This window comes from Centruroides sculpturatus, unplaced genomic scaffold (genome assembly GCF_000671375.1).
Source record: "Centruroides sculpturatus isolate CEXI.00-Female unplaced genomic scaffold, Cexi_2.0 scaffold555, whole genome shotgun sequence".
Classification (NCBI taxonomy): Eukaryota; Metazoa; Arthropoda; class Arachnida; order Scorpiones; family Buthidae; genus Centruroides; species Centruroides sculpturatus.
The window spans coordinates 347,781-370,934 of NW_019384779.1; the positions used below are offsets into that span (position 1 = coordinate 347,781).

Consider the following 23,154-nt stretch of genomic DNA (forward strand, 5'->3'; position numbering starts at 1 on the left):
GTTAGTGTGGGGGAATGTACGGTACCTTGTAAAATTTTACGTGTAAGCTCGTTTGATCCGTTACTTTTTATATTTAAATCGATAAAGTAATAACAGGATTTTTAATTCTAAATTCAAGATCAATTTCTAAAATAAAAATGTGACTTTTGCATTTTATTAATAACAAATAGTATTTTATTACCGTTTGACAGAGACTTAGGTAAAAAGTCTTCTTAATATATACAGTATATACATTTTTTCCCCTGTTTTCGGTGTTGGAAACTCGAGTCGTTGACACGTTTTAAATTAACTTGTCTGTGAGGTTCTGTCTAGTTTAGTGCTATATTACACAATCTGTTCCGCTGTAACTTCTATATCTCTACACTTTTTTTATGACCGAAGGAGCAATAGCCGAGTTTTTTCTTTATTTTTATGGATGTAAAAAGCTTGGAAACGTATAAATCCGTCGTCGGCATTATCTTCTAAGAAATACATTTTGATATTTTCCTAAATGAAAGAAACGGGGATTAGTCCATTTGACCATAGACGTTAAAAGAATAAGATGATTTTTATGTTCTTTGCATCTTTTTGTTCATATTTTATATATTCAGTGAAACCTGCTAATGTGACCGACTACCTGTGTAAGGTGACCACTTGAGGAGAAGGTCCCTTCGATGGTCACATTAGCAGGTTTTACTGTACTTCTAGAATAATATTTTCCTCTGTAAGTTTTCACGCCACGTCTGTTTTTTCTTCTTCTTCTTCTTCTTCTTGAGGAGCATTCAACTTTTCGCAATACCTCGAGCATATGTGGAAATCTAGTATTAAACAATAGAAATTTTCATCATCGCAATTAATTCATCCGAAAACAAATAGGCATATTAATTAAATTTTTAAAAAAATGCTAATATTAATTCAGAAGACACTGAAAAGATATTTATACAGTAAGTTAAAGATAAACCTTGAAAATGTAAATTTATAGCCTTCTTCCAGAGCGTTACTTGTCATTTATTGTCTCGAAAAACTGGACAGAGTAATACATAAATTTAAACAGTAAATTTAATAATTAACTTCTCTGTTTACAAACAACTAAGCGATATTAATCGTCGATATTGTTATATTCTTTCCATTATAAATGTAATTATTTGATAATCATATTCGGTAATAAAACGGAATATTTAATAGCGTTAATAAATATTAAACAGAAACTTAATGAATAATTTATTATCGTTGAAAAATACGGCCTCTTAAGCTTTTACCGTTTATTATATTGACTTTATAAGTTTTGACGATATATGACTATGAAAATTATGGGAAACCGTTATAAATTTATAACCAACCATTGGGATCTTCTTGGGTTTTACAATCATTTATTGCAAGAAATCAAGAAAATTATTTAATATTAATGCATTAAATATATATATATATATATGTAAATTGTATGATGTATGACGGGTGTTTCTAAGTAGCCAGCAATTAATTAATTAAGCAAACCAATAGCGTGGTTCGTTTTATATGAAACGGACTATTTTATTGGTTCACTTACTTAGTTATTGAGTGCTTTTAAACGAGAAGTGGTACAGAGTTATACTTTACTGGTTCTTTTGTATATAACAGATGAAAAGTATGGCAATCGGTTAAAAAATGACCCCCCAGATTTAAAATTTTTGAACTCGGAAGACCTTGAAATATCGGGAAATGCAAAAGAATTTGGATTTTTTTTCTGTACGTACAGATGTTTGTGTTTGCGTATGGATGCGATTTTTTTTCACCCTTTTTGAAGCTTAATAACTTTTGTGATTTTTGTCGAAAATTTCAGAAATTTTGCAGGGAGGTTTGTGTGTTATGAGGGCTTGATGCTATTAAATTTTGGTGGTTAAAGGTCGAGGGGTGAAGAGATAGAGGGAATCGTGTCATTTCTCAGTATGGTCGGACTTAATGGCGATTTTACTGGCATTTACAATTATTATTATTATTTTTTTTTATAAAACCCATCCCTACCTCAAAATTAAGCTATTTGCCATTTTATAATAATTAAAAATATAAACAGTTTTTTTTAAATAAAATATCACAACAGATGGCACCAGACGCAGTTGTAAATATTGCCGGAAAGTTAAGCAACTCGTTGATGGGTTTTTATTTTCTTTGCTTCGGCAAATTCTCGCATTTATTATTTTAAATTGAAAGAATATCTGTTTGCATTTGAATTTATCTCATTCTTCGTGATGGCAATTAATGTATTCCATGAGAAATATTCGAAACAAATATACAGCTCGAACAAAATAAAGTATTCTTGAAATTTGTGTAAAGATTTTAAATATTGTAACAGAAATACTGTATTTGAATATATTTCTGTTACAATAGTTAAAGAATATTTAATAGAAAAAAATTTAGTTAAAATGAATATTTGATATATTTTATAAACGTTCTTAGTGGGTGATGATGACAAAGAAATTTGAATATTTCTGCAAAATTTTTTGTATTAAAATTGATTTTATATTTTCCGGCATTCTCTGGAGGACGATATCTTCAGTTTAGGAATTACTAGCAAGTTTTTGCCATATTTAATCGTAAATGTTTCCAACTTTTTTCGGTTATTTGTTGACTTTTCAATGAATCTCAATGCCTTCCGAATAAAATATTCGAATATATATTCGTAACAAAACGTTTTTTTTATCGTAGGAAAGAAGTCCTTCAGGTGAATATATATAACTGGAAAGCTACTGAAGCGAAATAAAAATCGAAGGCAATAAATATTGATATATAAACGTTGAAACGATATAACTGGATCGCATAAATAACTCCGGAATATGACGCATTTATATATTTCATTATTAATTACCACTCGTGTTTATGGCTTGTTCACGTGGAGTTTTTTCTCGTGGTTATTTTTACTACTTTCCTGGCTGTTATAACAGAAGGAAAAGTATGGCGATCGGTCAAGAAACCACCTCTCCCCCAAGATTTTTACATTTTTGGGCTGAGGACACCTTAAAACCTCGAGAAATGCAATGGATTTTTTTCTGTATGTATGGATGTTAGTGTGGGGGGGGCACGATTTTGTTCACCCTCTTTGAAGCTAAATAATTCTCGTGTTTTTTGTCGAAAATTTCTGAAATTTTGCAGGAATTTTTGTTTATGGGGGAGATCGATGCTATTAAATTTTGGTGGTTAAAAGTGTAGGTAGTGGGAAGATAAAGTTGGGGCGTGTCATATTTCGAGTAGGGTCGGACTTAATGACGATTTTACTCGTTTAGCATTTACAATTGTTTATAAAAACCCATTCCTACCCCGAAAATTAAGCTTTTGGCCATTTTATAACAGTTAAAAATATAAAAAGTTTTTAAAAAATAAAATATCGTAACAGATGGCGGCACCAAATGTTGCCGGGAAAGTTAAGCAACTCGTTTCTGGATGTTTTTCTTTTTGTGTTTAAAGGTTAACGTGGTTTGTTACAAACTTTGCCATTTCTCCCATTTCAAATAGAAATTTAATATAATTAATTTTATGGATTAAATTTTTTTCAAACTACGGCAGTTCGTTTTATTAATAATTCCACGCAGCAATTAACATAGAAATTTTTGATTTAAAAAAAATCCCCAAATTCGAAAAATGTGTAAAACGTTAGTAAAAATGAATCTCGTCGAGTACGAGTATTATATTAATAAAGTTATTATTTTCAGATATTTTAATTAAATACATCTCGAAAGATTTTACCAGCGTACGAGCGATTTTTATACAATATACTGTACAATACTAAGATTTAATTTGATAGTGCTGCCATCTTGTGATGGAGAAATTTAGTTTGATTTTTTAAATATTCTTTATACAGGCAAACTTCTACCTCCGAACGGGGTTATTTTGTACGCATTTTTGTTCAAAAATGTTCTCGAAAAATAGTGGCCGTTTTTGGAGGTTAATATGCCGGTATTATAATATTTTCGAACATCTAGATGTAAATAAATTAGTTTTTAAAGTTTTCTATTTATTAAATGATCAATTAATATTATACAATATTTAAGTATAATGATTTTATGCATTTAAACTGTAAACTGATTTAATATAAGAGAATATATTGTTATCGTATTTGATTGTTTCATTTGTCAACAGATGGCGTTTGGGATGTTGCCAGCTGGAAACCATGATTTAATTTTTCTATTTATGAAATAAATTTTATTTCTTCACTATTTTAATTAATAGTTAATGTTTCTTTATATATTGCAAGTGTGTTATGACATTTTCCTTATTAATCCGGAATATTATACACTTTAAAATAATTTCACTTAATTTATAACGTATTACGATAGTAGGTCAAACTTTTTTAAATAATAGAATATATATTATCAGCAAATCAAAAAATATATGTATTATAAATTTTGGAAGCCCTCCAGATATTATTCTAATGATGTGAATGAATGTACTTTTACGAGAATTATGGATTTGCTACTTGAGAATTTGTGTGTATGTCGTGGTACCTTAGCCAAACTATACATTAAGCTATCCTGAATAGTAATTAGCTTTTAATGAAATCAAACCGTGAACCATTATCCAATCATTAATAGCATTTATCAGCTATTATCCTTAAAATAAGGATGCGGGTCGCGTTTCCTTTTTGATTCAATGCGGGGTTTGCTCGGTATATAAGGAAACGTGTTTCCTAATCTTGTTTAATAAAGGATGTAAGGGGAGCCGAATGACGTTTCACTTTCCAGACCTTCCTTTATTATATGCTCGATCTGATATATTTTTCTGTTATTTCTTTTAGGTAACAGGCGGCAAGCAATGGAACGTGGCTGCGATGGAACGATATCTTCGTGATCGAGCCGAAGAAGAAAGTGTCAAATTAGGTATCATCGCACCCATGACGAAAGATCAGAAGCCGGAATCGGTAGATACTCAGAACGAAGATGGAGGTTTGGATGAGGCGAGTAGTCCGTCGTGGACCTCGAGTTGCGAACAGACTCCTTCCTATAACTCCTCGGATCTGACGTTCGAGTTTGGTCAAAAATGTGATTTGAATACCAATAATTTGGAAGAGAATAAAACTAAAGAGGAGAGTAGGAAAAGGTCTCGTCGTATCTTAAGAAGAGAACCTCGAGTTTCCAGTCCTCAGCTAAAAGAGAGTTTGAGCACAGACAGATTGGAAAATATCGAACCTAATAAGGACGAACGATATTGGAGTAATCAATTGAAGTTGAGGAAGAATTCGGCGGATAACGCCGAACAATTGAAGTTAAGGAAGAATTCCGCAGATAACACGGAAAAGATGAGCGTTTCTAGGAGTAGTACCTTCTCCAGATTGCTCAGAAGAACCCAAAGTGCCGGTTGCACGAAAGATGTTCCTGCCCATGCTCTTTTTCTAAGAGATAAACGAGTAAGTGCATCTTTGAACTTTTTTTTCCACTTTTAAATTTTCAATTAAATTGAAATATATATTTATTTATACGAATGAAATTTGCATCCAAATATTTCCTTTATCAAAATTATACAAAATTTAAATCTTCTTGCAGATATTTTCATTTCTTTGATATAATAAAACAGTATATTAAATGAAACTTTCCATAAATTTTATACGAAATTGCATATATGAAACGTGTGCACAATTTAAATATTCATGAATATTAAACATTCAAATGTCTGTTGACGAACGTTATGCAAATATAATTACATATTATCTAGAAGCTATTTTCGTCGAATTTCAATAATGAAGAATCATCAAAGTACGTCGTGTATATTATCTACCCGGATTGTATTTTTCTAACGAGTAAAATACAAATTACGTGTAATTTTAACCATTGTCTGGATCAGTAATGTAATAATCGCGTCAGTAATGGAGAAGTAATTCAAATATTACATTTTACTACCTTCCGTTTGTGCGTTATAAATAAGAGAATGCGTAAAAAAAAATATAAAAGTTTTTTTGTCTGATTGAAAATAATGAGATTTTGCAGTTTCGTATAATTATTTTTCTAATCAAATTTTATATCCATTTATGATCTAAGAAGATCCAGCAACGAGTTGCTTAACTTTCTCGGCAACATTTAAAATTTTGTTGGTGCCATTTGTTATATTTTATTAAAAACACTTTATATTTTTAACTATTATAAAATGGCAAAACGCTTAATTTTGAGGATACAGATGGGTTTTATAAACAATTGTAAATGTTAATAACCAGTAAAATTTAAAGTAAAATTAAGTCCGATCCAACTGGAAATACACACGATCCCCTTCATCTTCCCATCTCTCGACCTTTAATCACCGAAATGTAACAGCATTGATTCCCCTAATAAACAAATCTCTCTGTAAAATTTCAGAAATTTTTTATAAAAAGCACAGGAGTTATTAAGCTTCAAATGGAGTGAACAAAATCATTTCTCGGCCTTTGAAGGTGACCTGAGTTCGAAAATGTAAAACTCTTTGGTGGGGTCTTATTTGATCGACCGCTACACTTCCCCCTTTTATATATAACAGCGGGAAAGTAATAAATTGTTTTCTATTTTTAGTATGTATATAATTATTTTAGCGAAAACAATGTATCACATAGTTCAATTGTTTGAATATCCGATAAAATGCACAAAAGTATTTTTTCGCCAAAAATAGATCCGTGCTAATAAATGTCCGTGGAAATAAATCAGAATTTGAAACCGGACAACATTATTATTAAACCGTAAATATTCGAATAAACTCGAGAAATTGGGGAAAAAACGTAATTGAAAAGTAATGACAAAACGAGCAATTATTAGGGGAGACCGGGGCAAGATCGGCATGTTAAGCTTTACTTAAATTATGTGTAATAAATACTGCTGTAAACTGAAAAAAAAGCTTTGCATATTGTCTATTGGAATGTTACCTTACTATAGAACTGGTTAAAATCAGTTTGGAAATAAAAATAATTAAAATAATTACAACTTTACAAGAAGAGAGAAATTGACGAAGTTGCCCCGGGTATAGGGGCAAGATCGGCAACTTCTCTCTTTTTGTAAAGTTGTAATTATTTTAATTATTTTTATTAAAGTTGCCCCTGGTATAGGGGCAACAGTAATGGGGCAAGATAGGCACGTATATAAAATTATGTTATTAACAATGTATAAGTTGGAATTCACTATTAAAACAAAGAAATACAAATCCAACACCCATTTAATATTATTACAACGAAATGCAAGTTCAAAGACATATATACATGAATAACAAATGCAAACATGTTTTCATTTATCATCTGTTTGATTTTTATCCTTTGCTTCTAATGTGGCTTTATGTTGCCGATCTTACCCCGCTAGTCATGATTTCGAAACATTAAGTACAACCCTGAGAACAGAATGCCAAGCCACGATCTGGCCACGTGAATAAGTTGAAGTTACATCCTTCTAACAGGAAAAGTAACTTTCGTTATCATGGAATTATAACAAAACCTGCCAATTCAATATAAATGGAAAAAAAATATTATATGGAATTGAACGAAAATGAAAATTTGCTTGATAATTCAACTACGCTTGTTGGAGAACAATAAAAACACTACACTCAACAAGCCACCAATAAAACTCAACTGCCTAACCTATAACCAAAGTCTCCTTTTAATTTGTTTTTTAAAAAAAGCGCTTGACAAACTTGCCCCGCATGCCGAAGTTGCCCCGGTCTCCCCTAATTATGACATGGTTACAATGCCGGACTGCAATTTTTAATTTAAAATATATGCTCTCCACCTCAAATTAGTTTCTTGTCCCTGTACATCATACTTTTCCCGTTAGCAATGGAGTCGTGCCAATCATCTATCTAAATCACTTCGGGGAGAATATTTAATTGCAAACCGAAAGCCACCTTACTTCATCGGAAGTTCGTATATAGTTAATCGTAGTCTCCTGCCCGTAAGGTTCCAATATCCGGTCTCATCTTTCACCTATCTAACTCCGTTCTCAATATTATTGAAGGACCATCGACAGTGGGGGAGTTTGTCTACATTTTTTAAAAATTGCAGCCCATCAAGTTTACAATGCGATTTATCCAGTATAACAAACGGTAGATTATATCGATTGCAGTTCGGTGACTCCACGGTCAGAATGAAAGGTCCCGCGAAATTCGATATAAAGCGAGGAACCCGAAATTCTACAAATCACGCCGTCCTTTTATTTTGTATATCTGATATCTCTATGTATTATCTCCGTGCCACGGCCACAGTAAACAGATAATGTAACTAAGAAAGCCGGCAGTCTGTCGGTTCGTTTTAAAAAATTTAATCTTTATATGGAACATTTATACGGTATATTTTTGTTTATTAGATTTTTGTCTTTGAAACTTACCGCAAATACGAGTCAAATATACACATGGTGACGTTTAGGAGCATTGTATATATATGTAATAAATTTTAGCCGTCGTTGTATTATGCAAACACACGATTCTCCGCTTATATAATACTTATATGTGTCTAAAAGTTTATTAATCGTGTTTTAAATCTTCGAAACTCGCAGGCGACGACAAACGTTAATGGCGACGTTGCCATTCTATACTTTAGTTAAGCTAAGAAAGTTCGTTGCACTTTTACTTTTAAAGCGTGAACTTTGGATCTAAGGCTTCTTTATTTAATATTACATCTCGCGCGAATGAAAAAAGTGCCATCGTCGGCAGCAATTTTTATTTGAACTTTAAAAATAAGTCACGAATTTTGATGGAAATCTCATAAATTTCCTATTTGAATCTTTGCTCGAAACGTGATTATGCCGAAGGAAATACATTTAAGTGATTTATTTTTATTTTCTTTTTTTAAGGTTTATATTCGAAATAAGATTTTAAATAAACGATTTTATAATGCTATAAGATACAAAAGTAATCTGTACGTAAATCTACTCGGGTTAAAAGTTAATTACCTTACGGATCGAATAAATTTGTTGGGCTGCAATTTTTAAAAAATTGTAGACCTATAAATTCCACTTTCTTCCGTCCGTTCGTCTGTCCTTCCTTAATCTCGAGAAAGGAGTTATTTAGATAAAACTTGAGACTATAAATGGAAACCTGTGGGGCAGAAGGCCCTGATCAAATGTATACTCCCATACAAACCGAAAGTCACGTTATTTCAATTCAAAATCTTCCAAATTTTTCGACTCTATTGCTAGCAGGAAAGGTACGATATACGTGGACAAGGAACTATTAATTTGAGAACTGAAAAAATTATAGCCCGGCATTTTGAGGATGTCACAATAAATAATTGCTCATTTCCTGTTAAATTATTAAAACTTTTTAAAGTAAACTTAATGGCTTTCGTCGTTATTAATATAAAACATTATACATTTTATCCAAACAAAAATTTCTCGTTTACAATACTCTATTCAGTTTGGCCAGAGTAAAAGAATAGTTATAAGGGAGAGAAAAAATGTGTGTAATAAACTCCGAGAATATCTTTAATCTGATAAATAAATAACGTATTTCCGAATTTGGAAAGCCGGATAAATGGAATCACTCATAATTGTTTTTATATTTATATATATATCTTTAACTACATATTAAATTGCGTTATTCAATGGTGATAAACACCTACGCTTCGTCTTGCCTTTTTTTCTTTTTTGATTTTTTTGCTGTTTTCCGTTTCTTAAGTTGACTAAGGTTACATCTAATAACTGTACTGTACAGTACATACAGCGCATTCAGTCATTATACTAAGTAAACCATAGAATTAGGAAATGAATGAGTTTAAAATCCTCTTTCTAACAGTGTAAACTTACCAATTAAAATTTGAACCTATCGTCAATAGGATTTAATAATTAATACTTTAAACTACCATTTACTAAACTGCGAAATGACTAGTTTAAAATATACTTATGGTTATATATAAAGAAGATATGACTTTGGGCCTGTGGTATAAGTCTATAGCTTAGGGTCTTGTATTTTTTACGCGTGGGGAAAAGCCTAGTATGTATTTTTATCAAAAATTTCTGAAATTTTGCAGGGAGGTTTGTTTATTAGGGGAATCGATGCTGTTACATTTTGGTGATTAAAGGTCGAGGGGGTGGGAAAGTAAAAGGGTCGTGTCATATCTCCAGTAGGGTCGGACTTAATGACGATTTTACTGGTTATTAACATTTACAATTGTTTATAAAACCCATCCCTATTCTCAAAATTAAGCGTTTTGTCATTTATAATAATTAAAAATACAAAAAGTTTTTAAAATATGGTGACACCAAATGTTGCCGGGAAAGTTAAACAACTTGTTGCTGGATTTTTTTTATTGCTTACGATAGTGTGATGCAAGTATTATACCAAGTAATTCAAAATGAAAAATTTAAATAAACACAGACTGTTATAAACTTAACTTGTACTCGCTAATTATGACTTATTTTTCGCCCGTCACCAACCGTAGTACACGAATATTTATCACGTACGGAAAGGGCTGGGCAGTGTAATGTAAGTTTCTCTGAAAGTAAGTAACACTATCTTTTTAATTAGCTTAGAAACGATCGTTTCCGGACTTTAATAAGATATTGCGTAATTATGATAGGGTGTAGCATTGTTCGAGGGACGAGCAGTCTACAGTGCGCGACCACTAAATTAAAAGTAATAATAATACAATGCTCCTCTGTATTATTAGTATCTTCTGTAGGCCATTACAAGATTGTTTACAGAAGAACTGAAACAAAATAAATGTTTAGATCTACGTCAGAAGATAATCCTAGTTTAATAATAATAACAAGAAAAAGTTTCGTAGAAAGGTTGTAAATCTTAATTTTTACGAGATGAATTTAGAAACGGATACGTTTCGAAATACGAATGAGTGGATGGATTTCCACTCGACACGTTATTAGAACGTGGCTTGAATGGGAGAGTTCGTCTATAAACTATACATTAAATTCCAAGAATGTTTCGTAAATAAAATACCATCATTAATATTTATTATAAGGAAACGTAATTCAATATTATTTTGGAATCTTCATTCTCGTTATCGTTTATCAATCGGCCTTTATGATCGAAAAACGGCAATCGTTTTCTCAATTCTAGCAACAAAAGAACTTTACATCCTACGATAAGGGTGACGAAAGAATTACGTTATTATCAATATGTTAAATAAATAAGGATGTTATGGACTAACGGAAAAAGTCTTCGTTAATTTTTTTTTTTTTTTTACTTTCCTGGCTTTTATAGACAACAGGAGAGACAAAAGATGACCTCTTCAGATTTTTACATTTTTGTACTCAGGAGACCTTGAGACAATGCAAAAAAAATTCGGGGGTTTTTTCTGTATGGATATGGATCTTAGTGTGTGTGGAGGGCACGATTTTGTTCACCCTCTTGAAGCTCAATAACTCCCGTGCTTTTTGTTGAAATTTTCTGAAATTTTTCACGGAGATTTGTGTATCAGGGGGATCGATGCTATTAAATTTTGGTGATTAAATATCCAGGGGATGGGAAGATAAAGGGGGTCGTGTCATACTGGTTATTAGCATTTAGAATTTTTTGTAAAACCCATTCCTACGTTCAAAATTAATTTTTTGCCATTTTATAATAATTAAAAGTATAAAAAGTTCTTTACAATAAAATATCGTAACAAATGGCGGAACTAAATGTTGCCTGGAAAGTTAAGCAACTCGTTCCTGGATTATTTTTTTTATAAATCGATAATCTTAACTTAAGCAATATTTAATTAGCTGCACGAGAAACGTCGTCTTTGGGATTAATGATCGACTGATTTTAATAATAATCTCGACCGAAATTATCGGAGGCACTCGTTCGGTTTACACAGTGCAATACGGATCTATAGTTGTAAGGCCACGAAAGCAAATTTGTCTTTTACGCAATCATCCGTCTTTAACCTTTCTCGTATAATCATCGAAATTTATCTACCCTCCTTGACATTTCTATTTTTATTATTTTAACAGGTGTTTGTTCTATTCTAAAACAAACTGTGATAAATCGGTTCGATGATTAAAAAAGAATTTCTTTTTTAAAGTTTATTTTTACTCGGTTTGCGTGATTTTCTTTTATTTACTTATGTAGTCTCTTAAAGTAATCGATGGTTCTCTTATTTGCTTACGCCATTTTTTTAATTTCTCAATGGTATGGTTCCTCGTACGTTACTATGGTAGCCGAAGAATGTATCTATATGACGGAAATTCCTTTTATTATTAATGTTACATCTGCCGAAAAACCGAATCATCACCCGAATACAAATCGGAGTAAATACATCGGGGTACCGTACGGTTGGTCATCGAACTAGTATCTAGGATTTCGACGTAGAAGGCACGTAGTGCGGAAAAAATTAAATAAAACGCATCAATTTACGCGCACGTACACGATTAATTATCAGTTTAATTGGCATTTACTTTCCAGGCTTCTGCTATTCGTCATAATCCGCGTACACGATAATGATAGTAACCTTACATCGTCGTGTTTTTGACGTGTTTACAGACACGTTTTTCATTAAATATATACAGTACTTTCATTTTTCCAAGATCGAAACGTTTTAGCGACACAATAGCCATTGGCCTTGTCTAAATCATTCGCAGGTATATATATAGGTCTATAAAAACGTATATATACAGTATAATTATCCTTGATCTATAAATAAACCGATGTTCATCTCCGGTTATAAATAGCATTGGAGTATAAGAATAGAATTAAATTATAAGGTAGAAAATAGGTGTCGATTGTCTATACAAAATCGTGAATGACGCCTTTTTCTGCTTCCGAGTGTTGGTAAAGTAACCTTTATTATGATTTACAGAATGATTGATGATCGTAATTTATAATTTGGAGAGTTGAATTTAATGGGATAAGGAAAAAAAAGAATTAGGTTAAAGAGGCGAAATAGTACGCTACGCGAAATATTAACGTTTCTCGGCTGGATTAAGGGCAGATTTGACCATTGCATAATGCATTTTGTAACTCTCAATGCGCGTAAAAATAATTGCAACTAGTGTTTAACTTATGTGTCTGTACAGTACCTTTTAACCCACCCGTCTTGTACCTTTCGCAATTTTTTTATGATTTGTTTCGAATAAGGAAAAGTTGACCAAGTTATAAGTACAGTATTTAAAATTTTATAGTACTTTTTCGGTCGTTTGATTTCGGATAACAATTTATGGCTACCAGAGTGACGTCACGCTGACGTTAATTCCGTATTTTTCCTCGCATTACTTTCCCGGTAATAAACAATCGAAGTTGGTAGTGAGGGAAGTAGATTATAAAAATTTTCGTACCTAACAAAATCGAACTTTTTAAGCACCCGTTGACCCACTTTCCATCGCAGCCACTGCTCTCGCCTCGGATTTTCGTCCGTCCGGGTTTCTGACGTCATTGCTACGTCACAGTACTGTAGTACAATATACGGCTGAACGAGCGCGAGCTATAATGCGGTACGGACTTTAACAATTCGTGCTTTCTAGGTAATTTTAGCTATGATTTAGTGCAGAACTACGAACGTACTAATTTGCAATATGGCACGACGGTGGTTTCGTATAGAAGAATGCGCACAAATAGGAAAAATTAATCGGAGGTGTTTACTCTAATTAATCGTTAAACGTTTGATAAACTGTAATAAGCTTAAGCAAAATTATTAATAATAAACGATAGGTCGTTGCACTTTCGACTAATCGACTCTTCTCCGATGTCGTCACACGACGTCACAGCCACTGACCCAATTTCTACCGCGACTGTTCCGCGCGTTATAATCTTTCCGGCACGTGATCTGTGACGTCGACGTTATTTTTAGTTGGCCGCGGTTTAAACCCCCGGCGGGTGTTTCCCGTATCCCTCGTAGACTGATCGCTTTTAAATTGCGGTAGAAATATTATGACGTCACGCCAGTAGTAATAAGAGCGTCGATTCCTTCGACCGTAAAACATCGTCCGTAAATACTCGTCATCGTTTAATCGCTAAGGCACGGTATAACGTTGCAGGTGTTATCTTAATTCCCCGGTCACACGTGCTTAACACATGCTAAAACGTGCGCGCGCTCTTCCCTCACCCATCTTTCATCGCTTCTTAACACGACTTTTCTAATGGGTTACATCGGGAAACGCTTTAAAAATGTAGCTTATAACGCTCATAAATATTTATTAGTTCCTTTCGGAACAGATTTGAATTACGAAGAGGTTTGTAAGCGGTCGATCAGTCAATATGTTAGTGTTTCGTTTACACGTCCCGCACGTCATACGTGACCTCTTACGGTTCAACTTTGACTCACCATTTGCTATTTCGAAGTGCGTAACCTTGACTGCTTTCACCCACACTCGCCTCGAGAGTATATTCGCTAACGAAGAAACGAGTAGAGAGCGCAACCAGTTAAGGACCGCGACTTATAAATCAAAAAAAGAAGAGAAGGAGGAAGAAAACCAGATGAGAGCGCATTGTTCACGATAGTAATGGAAGCAATGATTTACGATGGTCGCGGCTCTGTAAAAAGCATTAAAATTCCGCTTCCGCTGCTAATTCTAACGACATTTTTTCACTACGGGCCAGTCCTCGAAATACGTTTTACCGAATGTAAATCATACGTATTTCGACACGAAGTTTAGTACATCGTCACCTTCGTTTACTCATCCATTTTAATTTTAGTAATGTTATAAATCGCCTTAAAATAAATTTGGGCTCATCGATGCGTTTTTACCAATTCGCATTTAACCAAATCGGGCCTCCCCGCAGAAAAATTAATTGCGCCACAACAATGTTAAATATAACGTATATTATTTAAATAAACTTACCGTATTTAATATTTGTCGACATTTATATCAGAAAATACTTTAGTTAGTTATAATTAATTATAAATTAAAGTAAATACCGATTAAAATTATTTTAATCAATGATACGTGTATCGACTAAAATAATAAATATACCGATTATACAACAAGCATTAATGATTTTGTTGCATAATTTTCGGCCTCGCTGATATGATAATTACAGATTAATTAATTAATTACGAATACGAAATCGAAGGAGAAAGAATAAATATGTTCTAATATTTAGAAAAACGAAGCGATACTTCGTAGTAAAGTACTAACGTCCGGTCGGTAAACGAAAGGTCATTGGCCACGCATTTAGTTTTTGTACTTTACGTTCCCGGTTGTTACGTATAACAGAGGGAAAGTATGGCCATCGGTCAAAAAAATGACCCCAAGATTTTTACATTTTTCCACTCGGGAGACCTGGAAACGTCGAGAAATGCAATAAAATTCGGGTTTTTTTTTCTGTATGTGTGTGGGGGGCACGATTTTGTTCACCCTCTTTGAAGCTTAATAACTCCTGCGCGTTTTTTCGAAAATTTCTGAAATTTTGCAAAGAGGTTTGTTTAATTAGATCGATGCCGTTGCATTTTGGTGATTAAAGGTCGAGGGGTGGGGAGATAAAAGGGTCGTGTCGTATCTCCAGTAGGGTCGGACTTAATGACGATTTTACTGGTTATTAGCATTTATAATTTTTTCTCACCCCTACTCCAAAATTAAACTTATTACCATTTTATAAATACAAAGTCTTTTAAATAAAATATTATAATAGATAGTTGCCGGAAAGTTAAGCAACTGGTCGTTGGATTTTTTACAGGCAAAAAAGGCGAGCAGAGAAATCGATAATTAAATTTCGCGCATAATTTGTAACTTTTCCAGAAGTGCCCGGGTACAAAAATAAACCAGAAAGAATACCGTTCCAAAACCCTCGATTTCTCACCTCATCGTTAAGTTTAATGAAGCGAGCGAGAGGATATTTGTGGAAATCTATATAAGGATACGCAAGGCGATGCCCGATCGCTCTACTCGTCTACCGACGGTCTGCAAAAACTAATAAGTAAAAAAATTAATTTTAGTTAATTTTTTTTTTGTTAAACGAGTAACGACCGTCGCCTACGTGATTAATCCGATTTGGTAAGAAGACGGGTGGACTTTTCTTTTCCGTTTAATAAGGGATATCGACCGATTTACGAGGAATAAATGGCACGGAACCAGCGATTATAAGCCCGAGCCACTTCGTCCGTGGCCAAAAAATAGCCGGAGCCGAATCGTTAGTTACATTAACGTAGTCGTTGCCAGACGTTTACAAGGACTTACGAAAATCGAATACGAATTTTTTAAAAATAGGAAAGAGGCGCGCGTATCCGCTACTGCTATTGGCGGTGACGTCACCGGCAGCGGTAAACCATTGGCGGCGCGAGCCGGGAATGACGTAGGACCGTCGACGTTTATTTAGTCTAGGTGCGAGTAGTCGGGAGGTAGCTTTTAAACACCCGTCGGCGGGATATCTAGCAAAAGTGGCTTACGTGGCGAAGGATAGCGCGACTTCTCTCAACCGTTGGCATCTAATAGGACACTTCTTAGGCAAAATGCTGCAGGTATTGATCGTGGTAAGTTGCTTTCCATTAGGCATTTCGGTTTGCGTTACTACCTTCGTCTCGTCTTACCTTCCTTTCGAAATTTGCTACAGAAATGTCACCGCGTATACTCGGGAGATTCGTCCGTTTCCATTGGGACGCTTTCTATTGTATCTTTCTTTGCTGGCCGTGTCTTCTTGTGTAAATTTCGAATCTATTTCGGGCGGGAAACGTACGAAGGTCGGTAATGACGAACGAACGTTTGATGTACGACGGCGGGTGTTCTTCCTTACTTCTCTATATCGTAAATTTGGTTTGTTTCTTTTTTTTTCTTTTAGTTTTGCGGTTTAAGGAAAAGGGCTATATTTATATGGTGCTATAAATGACGCGCTTACGTCATTTGCGGTCTTATTTTTTTCCTTTTCTTTTTTAATGCCAGAGGGGAGAAATTGCCAGACTTTAAAACCGATTATTACCCTTTAAACCTATCGGCATCCTTACGTGCCGTGTTAATTTGTTATTTTCTTTTTATTTACAGCCGGTTTCCAAGACAAAATCAGCAGATTCCGCGTCGTCGACCGGGATTAAAGACGACGACGAGAAGAAACACAAGAAAAAACTGTAAGCGTCACTCTTAGTCCGTCGCGCTTAGTGTTAATTAACCGTGGAAAGAGGAGAGTGGTCGTCTAAACGACACTTTTTTTTATCCCGTTTTTAGATCGCAAGATACGAAACTCCGCTTGACTTTTCTTCGTCGACGTCATACCGATTCGTCTATTCAAAATTCTGTCAGGCCTTCTCCTGAGGAAGCGCAGAAATGGGCGGATTCTTTTCAAGATTTGATGTCAAGTAAATGTAAGTTAGATTGATCGTCGAACTTTCTCTTTGTTCTTCTTCCTCCACCCTTTTTTCACCTATTTTCCCCTTGTTTTTTAACAGACGGTCAAGCGTTGTTCAGAGCTTTCTTGTCTCGAGAATTCAGCGAGGAAAATATAGAATTTTGGTTAGCGTGCGAAGATTTTAAGAAAGCCAGAACGAATAAGTTATCGTCTAAAGCTAGGAAAATTTATAATGATTTCGTAGCGTCACAGTCGCCTAAAGAGGTAAGGATATTTTACAATAACTTTTATACTAGACAATAGTTTGTTTTTAACGGAATAAGTCTAATAAAAGCTTTGTTTTCTATAGGTAAACTTGGACTTGACGATACGAAATAGCATTATGAATAGTCTGGCTACACCCGATAGACATTCTTTTGATCAGGCTCAAAGGAGAATTCAGGCTTTGATGGAACAGGACTCGTATTTAAGATTCTTGCAATCCGAACTTTATCTGGAACTCTTACAGTGTAGTGATTCGAGATGAATTCCTATATATAAAAAAAATTCTCATCAAATTTATTCTTCTGTAAACCGGAGATTAAAAGAAAGGAAAGATTGTGATATATCATCGTCACCTCCGGTCTAAGTTTCTTCTGATGTAAAAGCTTTAAACATTCCATAATTTATTGATACTACATGTCCGAGTGGATGTGTTTATATACTACACATATCTTATTTATTTCCGTCACATTCCTTTTTTTAATATAAGAACTTCTCGTTCTTTTTTTGTACATATTTCATTCGTTGTTTACTGTATTAAAAAATAAACTACAAAGAAAAAAGAAAATGACATCAACTCTTGTATTGAATTCAAATTTTGTATCGTCATTTTAAAAAAAAAATTGCTTTTTTTCAGCAGTTAAAATAATATTCTTCCATAATAACAATCTGTTTGTACTATAAAAATGTTCTCCCGTAGTTTATAATATATATAAATAATATAGATTCTGTGTCCACATTTCTCTTACTTTGAAAAATAAAAATTATAATCAATATTATCTTTTGATTACTTTTACCTTTTCATTGGCATTAAACTGCGTGATTAAATATATAAATCTGTAATGCAATGCTATAAATGTTTATCAACTTGTGCAAACATTCGGCCTTACTATGTAAACTAAGGATAAATATGTTTACTATGTAGGTACATTCTGTTTATATTAACGACTACTCTTATAATATAGGACACTTCAAACCTTAAAACGAATGCATGATTAAAACTGTATACAAAAATATTTAGCCTTAAGTAGATAGCGTATTAAGTAAAATAGGCTAAATAAGATTGAAAAACTAAACCCAGCCAGAATTTAGCCTTAGATTTGGATAAATATTTTATTCTATACGCTTAAATAACTATTTCTCAGAGTGTAGTACTGTAATTAAATACAGTACAGCGTGGATACATAGTCCTGTGTGTGATATACTAACTATAAAAATATTCAAAAAATAAATAAGCTTTTGTACATTTCCAGTTTAAAGTAAATGTAGAGTACAGTATGTTAAATAATAATTAAAACTTCGATTACTTTTTGAATTTTTAATTATTTCCTGTACAATATTTTATAATACACTCTGTCTATTATCTATATTCTTATGATATAGGACACTCCAAACCTTAAATGCTAACCTCAAACATTGTATACAAAAGTATATAAATATCGATTATGAGACAATTTATATTATTTTTGTAATTTTTAGTTATCAGCACACATGCTTTTTATTGTTTTTAGATATTAAAAATGATTTAGTAATAAATAGATATGGAAATAAAAACCAGATAGAGAAACTATGCTACACGTAAAATGCATTAAAATTTAATTATTTATCTACGTAAATAAATCTAATAAGATAAGATATCAGAACTTTAATTATTTTATAATTTATAAATGAATATTTAAAATAGAAAATACTTGCCTTTTCTTAAAAATGAAAACGAAAGTTATTACTTTTTCGTAAGAACATTTATTAAAATGTCATATATTGCATCCCGTTTAGTTATTATACATACCATACACACACTACATTAACTCGAATGATTTACGTCAGCATAATTGCAGGAAGATCTGTTCCCGTCCTTGATCTTATTAATAATTCGCTGCAACTCTTTGTGACATCATTACTTTTAATGACGTAACACGATTTGAATTATTAATACTTAAAAAAATCGAATAAATTACAATTATTTACGATAATTTTTTTAATACGAGTAATTTAGTAACGCTGACAAAAATAACTTTTTAAACAATATTTTCGGAGGTTATTTATTCTTGTATTCAATAAATTCATTTATAACGTGGTTTCCTTCATATTTTATTATGCGAAAAATGCATATATAAATTGTGCAATCGTGTTAATTACGTTTTTATATATAATTATATTATAAATTTAATTCTTATTTTTTCGTGCAGATGGTGCTAGCGGATAGAGCATCCTTTATAACTTGGTGTTAATGGATCGTCAGTGTAACTTACATAAAGTCGATACACATAATTCGAGGTACTATATAGAATACACATACGACCCAACGATAATATACAATAAACATGAAATAATACAGATAATGACTAATACACATAACTAATACAATATATAGAATGACGTATACAATATTTAAAGACATGTTTTTGTGTTATGTGTAGAAGAATATGTTCCATATTTAACTTTGTAATTGTTTACATAATTTAAGAGATTTTTCAGATTTTCTATAAAAATGTATAATGTAGTTTCTTTACGTTATTTAAGAATCAAGTCAGAACCATTAGCAAAAATTACATACAAGTAGAATTATTAAATANGAAGTTTTATTTTGAATTTAGAATAAATTTGAATTTAATAATTGAGTGTAGTGAAGTAAAGTTCTCTTAGTGATGACTTTGATGTCTGTATGATGATTAATAACTGCTTCAAAACTACTTAACTAATTTAAAGCATTTTTTGCATAAGAAAAAATCCACCTTGGTCTAGGTCATGATGCAAACAGCATTTTAAAATTTGACCTGTGACCAGATATACAAGGTCAAAGTTCACAATGTTAAGTCTACAGGCAAAGTTGATGTCAGAGTATATGCTCATTAAACTTTAATGGATCTTTTCAATTGTATTATAATACATTGATTACTCTCAAGGTTTTTCTTATTTCTTTGTTTTTTTTTACTTATAATAAAGTATCTAAAACTTTGCTGATTCATATTTTGTAGTATGTTTAAACATCCCTAGAAATTTTATAAATTAAAATTTAGGCTAGATTATTTTTGGAAGTAGGCTAAATTTGAATTGATAGGCAAAATTTCAAGTAGTACCTCAAACATCAATTCAAATTTATGCTACTTCTAAAAAGAATCTAGCCTAAATTTTAATTCAGAAAATTTCCAGGGATATTTAATTATATTAAAAAATATAAATCAGCAGTTTTAGATTACTTGTTTATTATATGTAAAAGAAAAATACCTGAGAGTAATGAATATATTTTAATGCAATTGAAAAATCCATTGAAGTTTGATCAGTGAAATGAAGTATCTGGCCACATGGGCACACCTAGTATATATCACTAAGTTCAAAAAATAATAAAAATTAAAATACTATTGAAATTAATTAAAAAATAAAAGTGTATACTGTATATTGAAATTCCTTAAATTATAGTACATTTTAAAAAATGAAATAAATCTATAAATATTTGAAATTCTTATCAAATATTTACAAAACTTTTTTTTACTATGCTCTATATTAAATAATTAACTGATTATAAAAATTTCACTGTGTGTATATATATATATTTGATTGATATTTGAAAAATTTGTTTTAAAATTCATTGACTGTATTAAGGATTTATTGTTATGATCATTGATTAATGTAATAAGTTAATTTACTTCTTATTTTATAATATAATGTATATTTGCCTAATTCTTTTAAAAAAGAATTAAGTGATCTCACTAATCATTAAAATATCTTTATTTGGTTTCATGTTGTTTTATGTATAGAAATTTTTAGAGATTTATTTATTTCTGTTTTGTAATGAATGAATTAAAACAACTGATATAAAATTTATTAATATAAAACATATTGAAGATTAAAAATATAGTCTCTTATATTTATTATAAACATCTTTAAACGCAATAGCTAAAAAACTGCACGATGACATGACTTTCTTTAATCAGACCTGAAAATAAATAGATTTATTTTCAGGACTGGTTTCTGGACTGACCTATTTTTTCACCAATAAGTNTAAATACTTCAGGCTGTCTTCAAAATTCTATTACTGATTTTAATGATTGTTTCTAGTTCAATAAGATTTTTTTAAACTTTAAGTGTTCAGCTAGCGTTTTAAAATATGCCCCATTCTTCAGTTTTTACCAATAATTAATTATATATCCTATTTAAATCAAACAATAATTAACGATCATACTTGGTTATTGTTAATAATAACGAACAGATATTTATTGTTACATTCTCATAATGCCGGGCTGCAATTTTTAATCATATTTTTTATTTATTTCATTTAAAATATATGCTTTCCATCTCAAATTAACAGTGACTTACTTACCCCTGTAAATCATACTTTTCCTCTTAGCAACAGAGTCGTGCCGTCATTTATCTAACTCCTTTCGGGGGAAAATTTTTGAATTAAAATAACGTGAATTCCGATGCAAACCGGAAGTTCGTATATATTTAATCGAAGCCTCTTGCATCTAATCTTTCCATATCTGGTCTCGACATTCAACTATCTAACTCTATTCTCAGGAGTAAGGAAAGACAGACGGACAGACGGACGACAGTGAGAATTTATATCTACAATTTTTTTCAAATTGCAGCATAAGATGTACACCTACAGACTCGGATAGAGGAGAGTCGGCGGGAACATTTAATCCGACTCCGGGACACGCAAGACCCTAAAATCTAATGTTTTGTGTGTGATATAAATTAATTTTTTTTCGAAAATTGGTAAAAAAAAAATATATATATATATACTTTTATTGATTTTATTAACACATTATGATGGTTTTCCAAGAGGGGTGAACCCACATTCGTAATTGGTCCGTCTCTCGTCTCATCTCTTTCTCACGCCTCGTAAATCTATGACGTTACCACATTCAGAATGATTTATAGTTACTGCTTTAGTGAAAATAATCAATGTGATTATTATTCATTATATTTACTAAAAATATGAAACTTTGAAGATTTAAAATACTAAATACGCAAATATTTAAAAAATAAATAATTCCAGAAGATAGATTTTCTAATTAAGGATGGGTTGATAAGATAACCCAACGCGATCTGTCTTCCCGGGAGGACTCGTACGATTCCATTATTATTTTTCTATTTGTGCCTGATTGAAAATTCTGTATATAATTAATATTAATAATAACTAATAAGATAGTTAATCAGTTTGTGCGTAGGGCCTCCTAGTATTTAGAATACTAGAAGGCTATATATGCAAACTGATTGGCCACCCTAGAAACTCTTTTTANATTTTTATTTTATATTATTTTTATGATGTTTTATGGTTTCATTTACAGATCACGTGTTATGCTCATCTTATTTGTAATTCTATAATCATAAATTTTGCATTTTAAACTGTAATGATTTCAAATGTATCTAAGATATGTAAATCAGATATAAATTACATTATCAAATTATAAATGAAATAAGAGAAATGTCAGTTTATCATTTGAATTGTTGATCATTTTGAAACTGGTTCAGCATTGTCAACTGACTTGAGTTGATCTAGTGTTTGCTAACAATTTTTATATTTAAATGATGGCAGCTATAGAACTAAAGGATTTCTATTTTATTTTTCTATGAAATGTTCAATATTGTAGTTCTTTTATTTTGAATATTCCTGGAATTTTTAGATCCAAAAATAGGGAAAGATATTTGACTAAACTGTGTTAAAAAATATAATAAAAATATTTTATGAAACAAATAATAAATTAATTCATTAAGAAATCCAGTAAATTTTTAATTGGTTTTAGATTCTATTATTTAAGTTTCTAATATTTTTGAAATTTAAATATATATATA

The 23,154-nt window shown here is 31.8% G+C and overlaps 1 protein-coding gene and 1 long non-coding RNA gene across 3 annotated transcripts in view; one reads left to right on the forward strand and one right to left on the reverse strand.

Annotated features, from left to right (window-relative positions):
* LOC111629146 (regulator of G-protein signaling rgs-7-like) overlaps window positions 1–18,722 on the forward strand; it is a 54,099-nt gene extending 35,377 nt beyond the window's left edge. The window contains exons 3-7 of one of the 2 annotated variants that reach the window (XM_023373014.1): window positions 4,745–5,353; window positions 16,794–16,876; window positions 16,974–17,110; window positions 17,195–17,358; window positions 17,444–18,722. In XM_023373014.1, the coding sequence (XP_023228782.1) occupies window positions 4,745–5,353; window positions 16,794–16,876; window positions 16,974–17,110; window positions 17,195–17,358; window positions 17,444–17,620 (1,170 nt within the window). In that variant the 3' untranslated portion in view covers window positions 17,621–18,722. The remainder of the gene's footprint in view (window positions 1–4,744; window positions 5,354–16,793; window positions 16,877–16,973; window positions 17,111–17,194; window positions 17,359–17,443) is intronic. The other variant, XM_023373015.1, reaches the window with a different exon arrangement.
* LOC111629147 lies at window positions 135–1,092 on the reverse strand. The gene is made up of 2 exons (XR_002757285.1): window positions 617–1,092; window positions 135–486 (listed from the first exon to the last, which is right to left on the reverse strand). It is a non-coding gene; the product is annotated as an uncharacterized LOC111629147 (long non-coding RNA).
* Window positions 18,723–23,154: the final 4,432 nt, after the last annotated feature.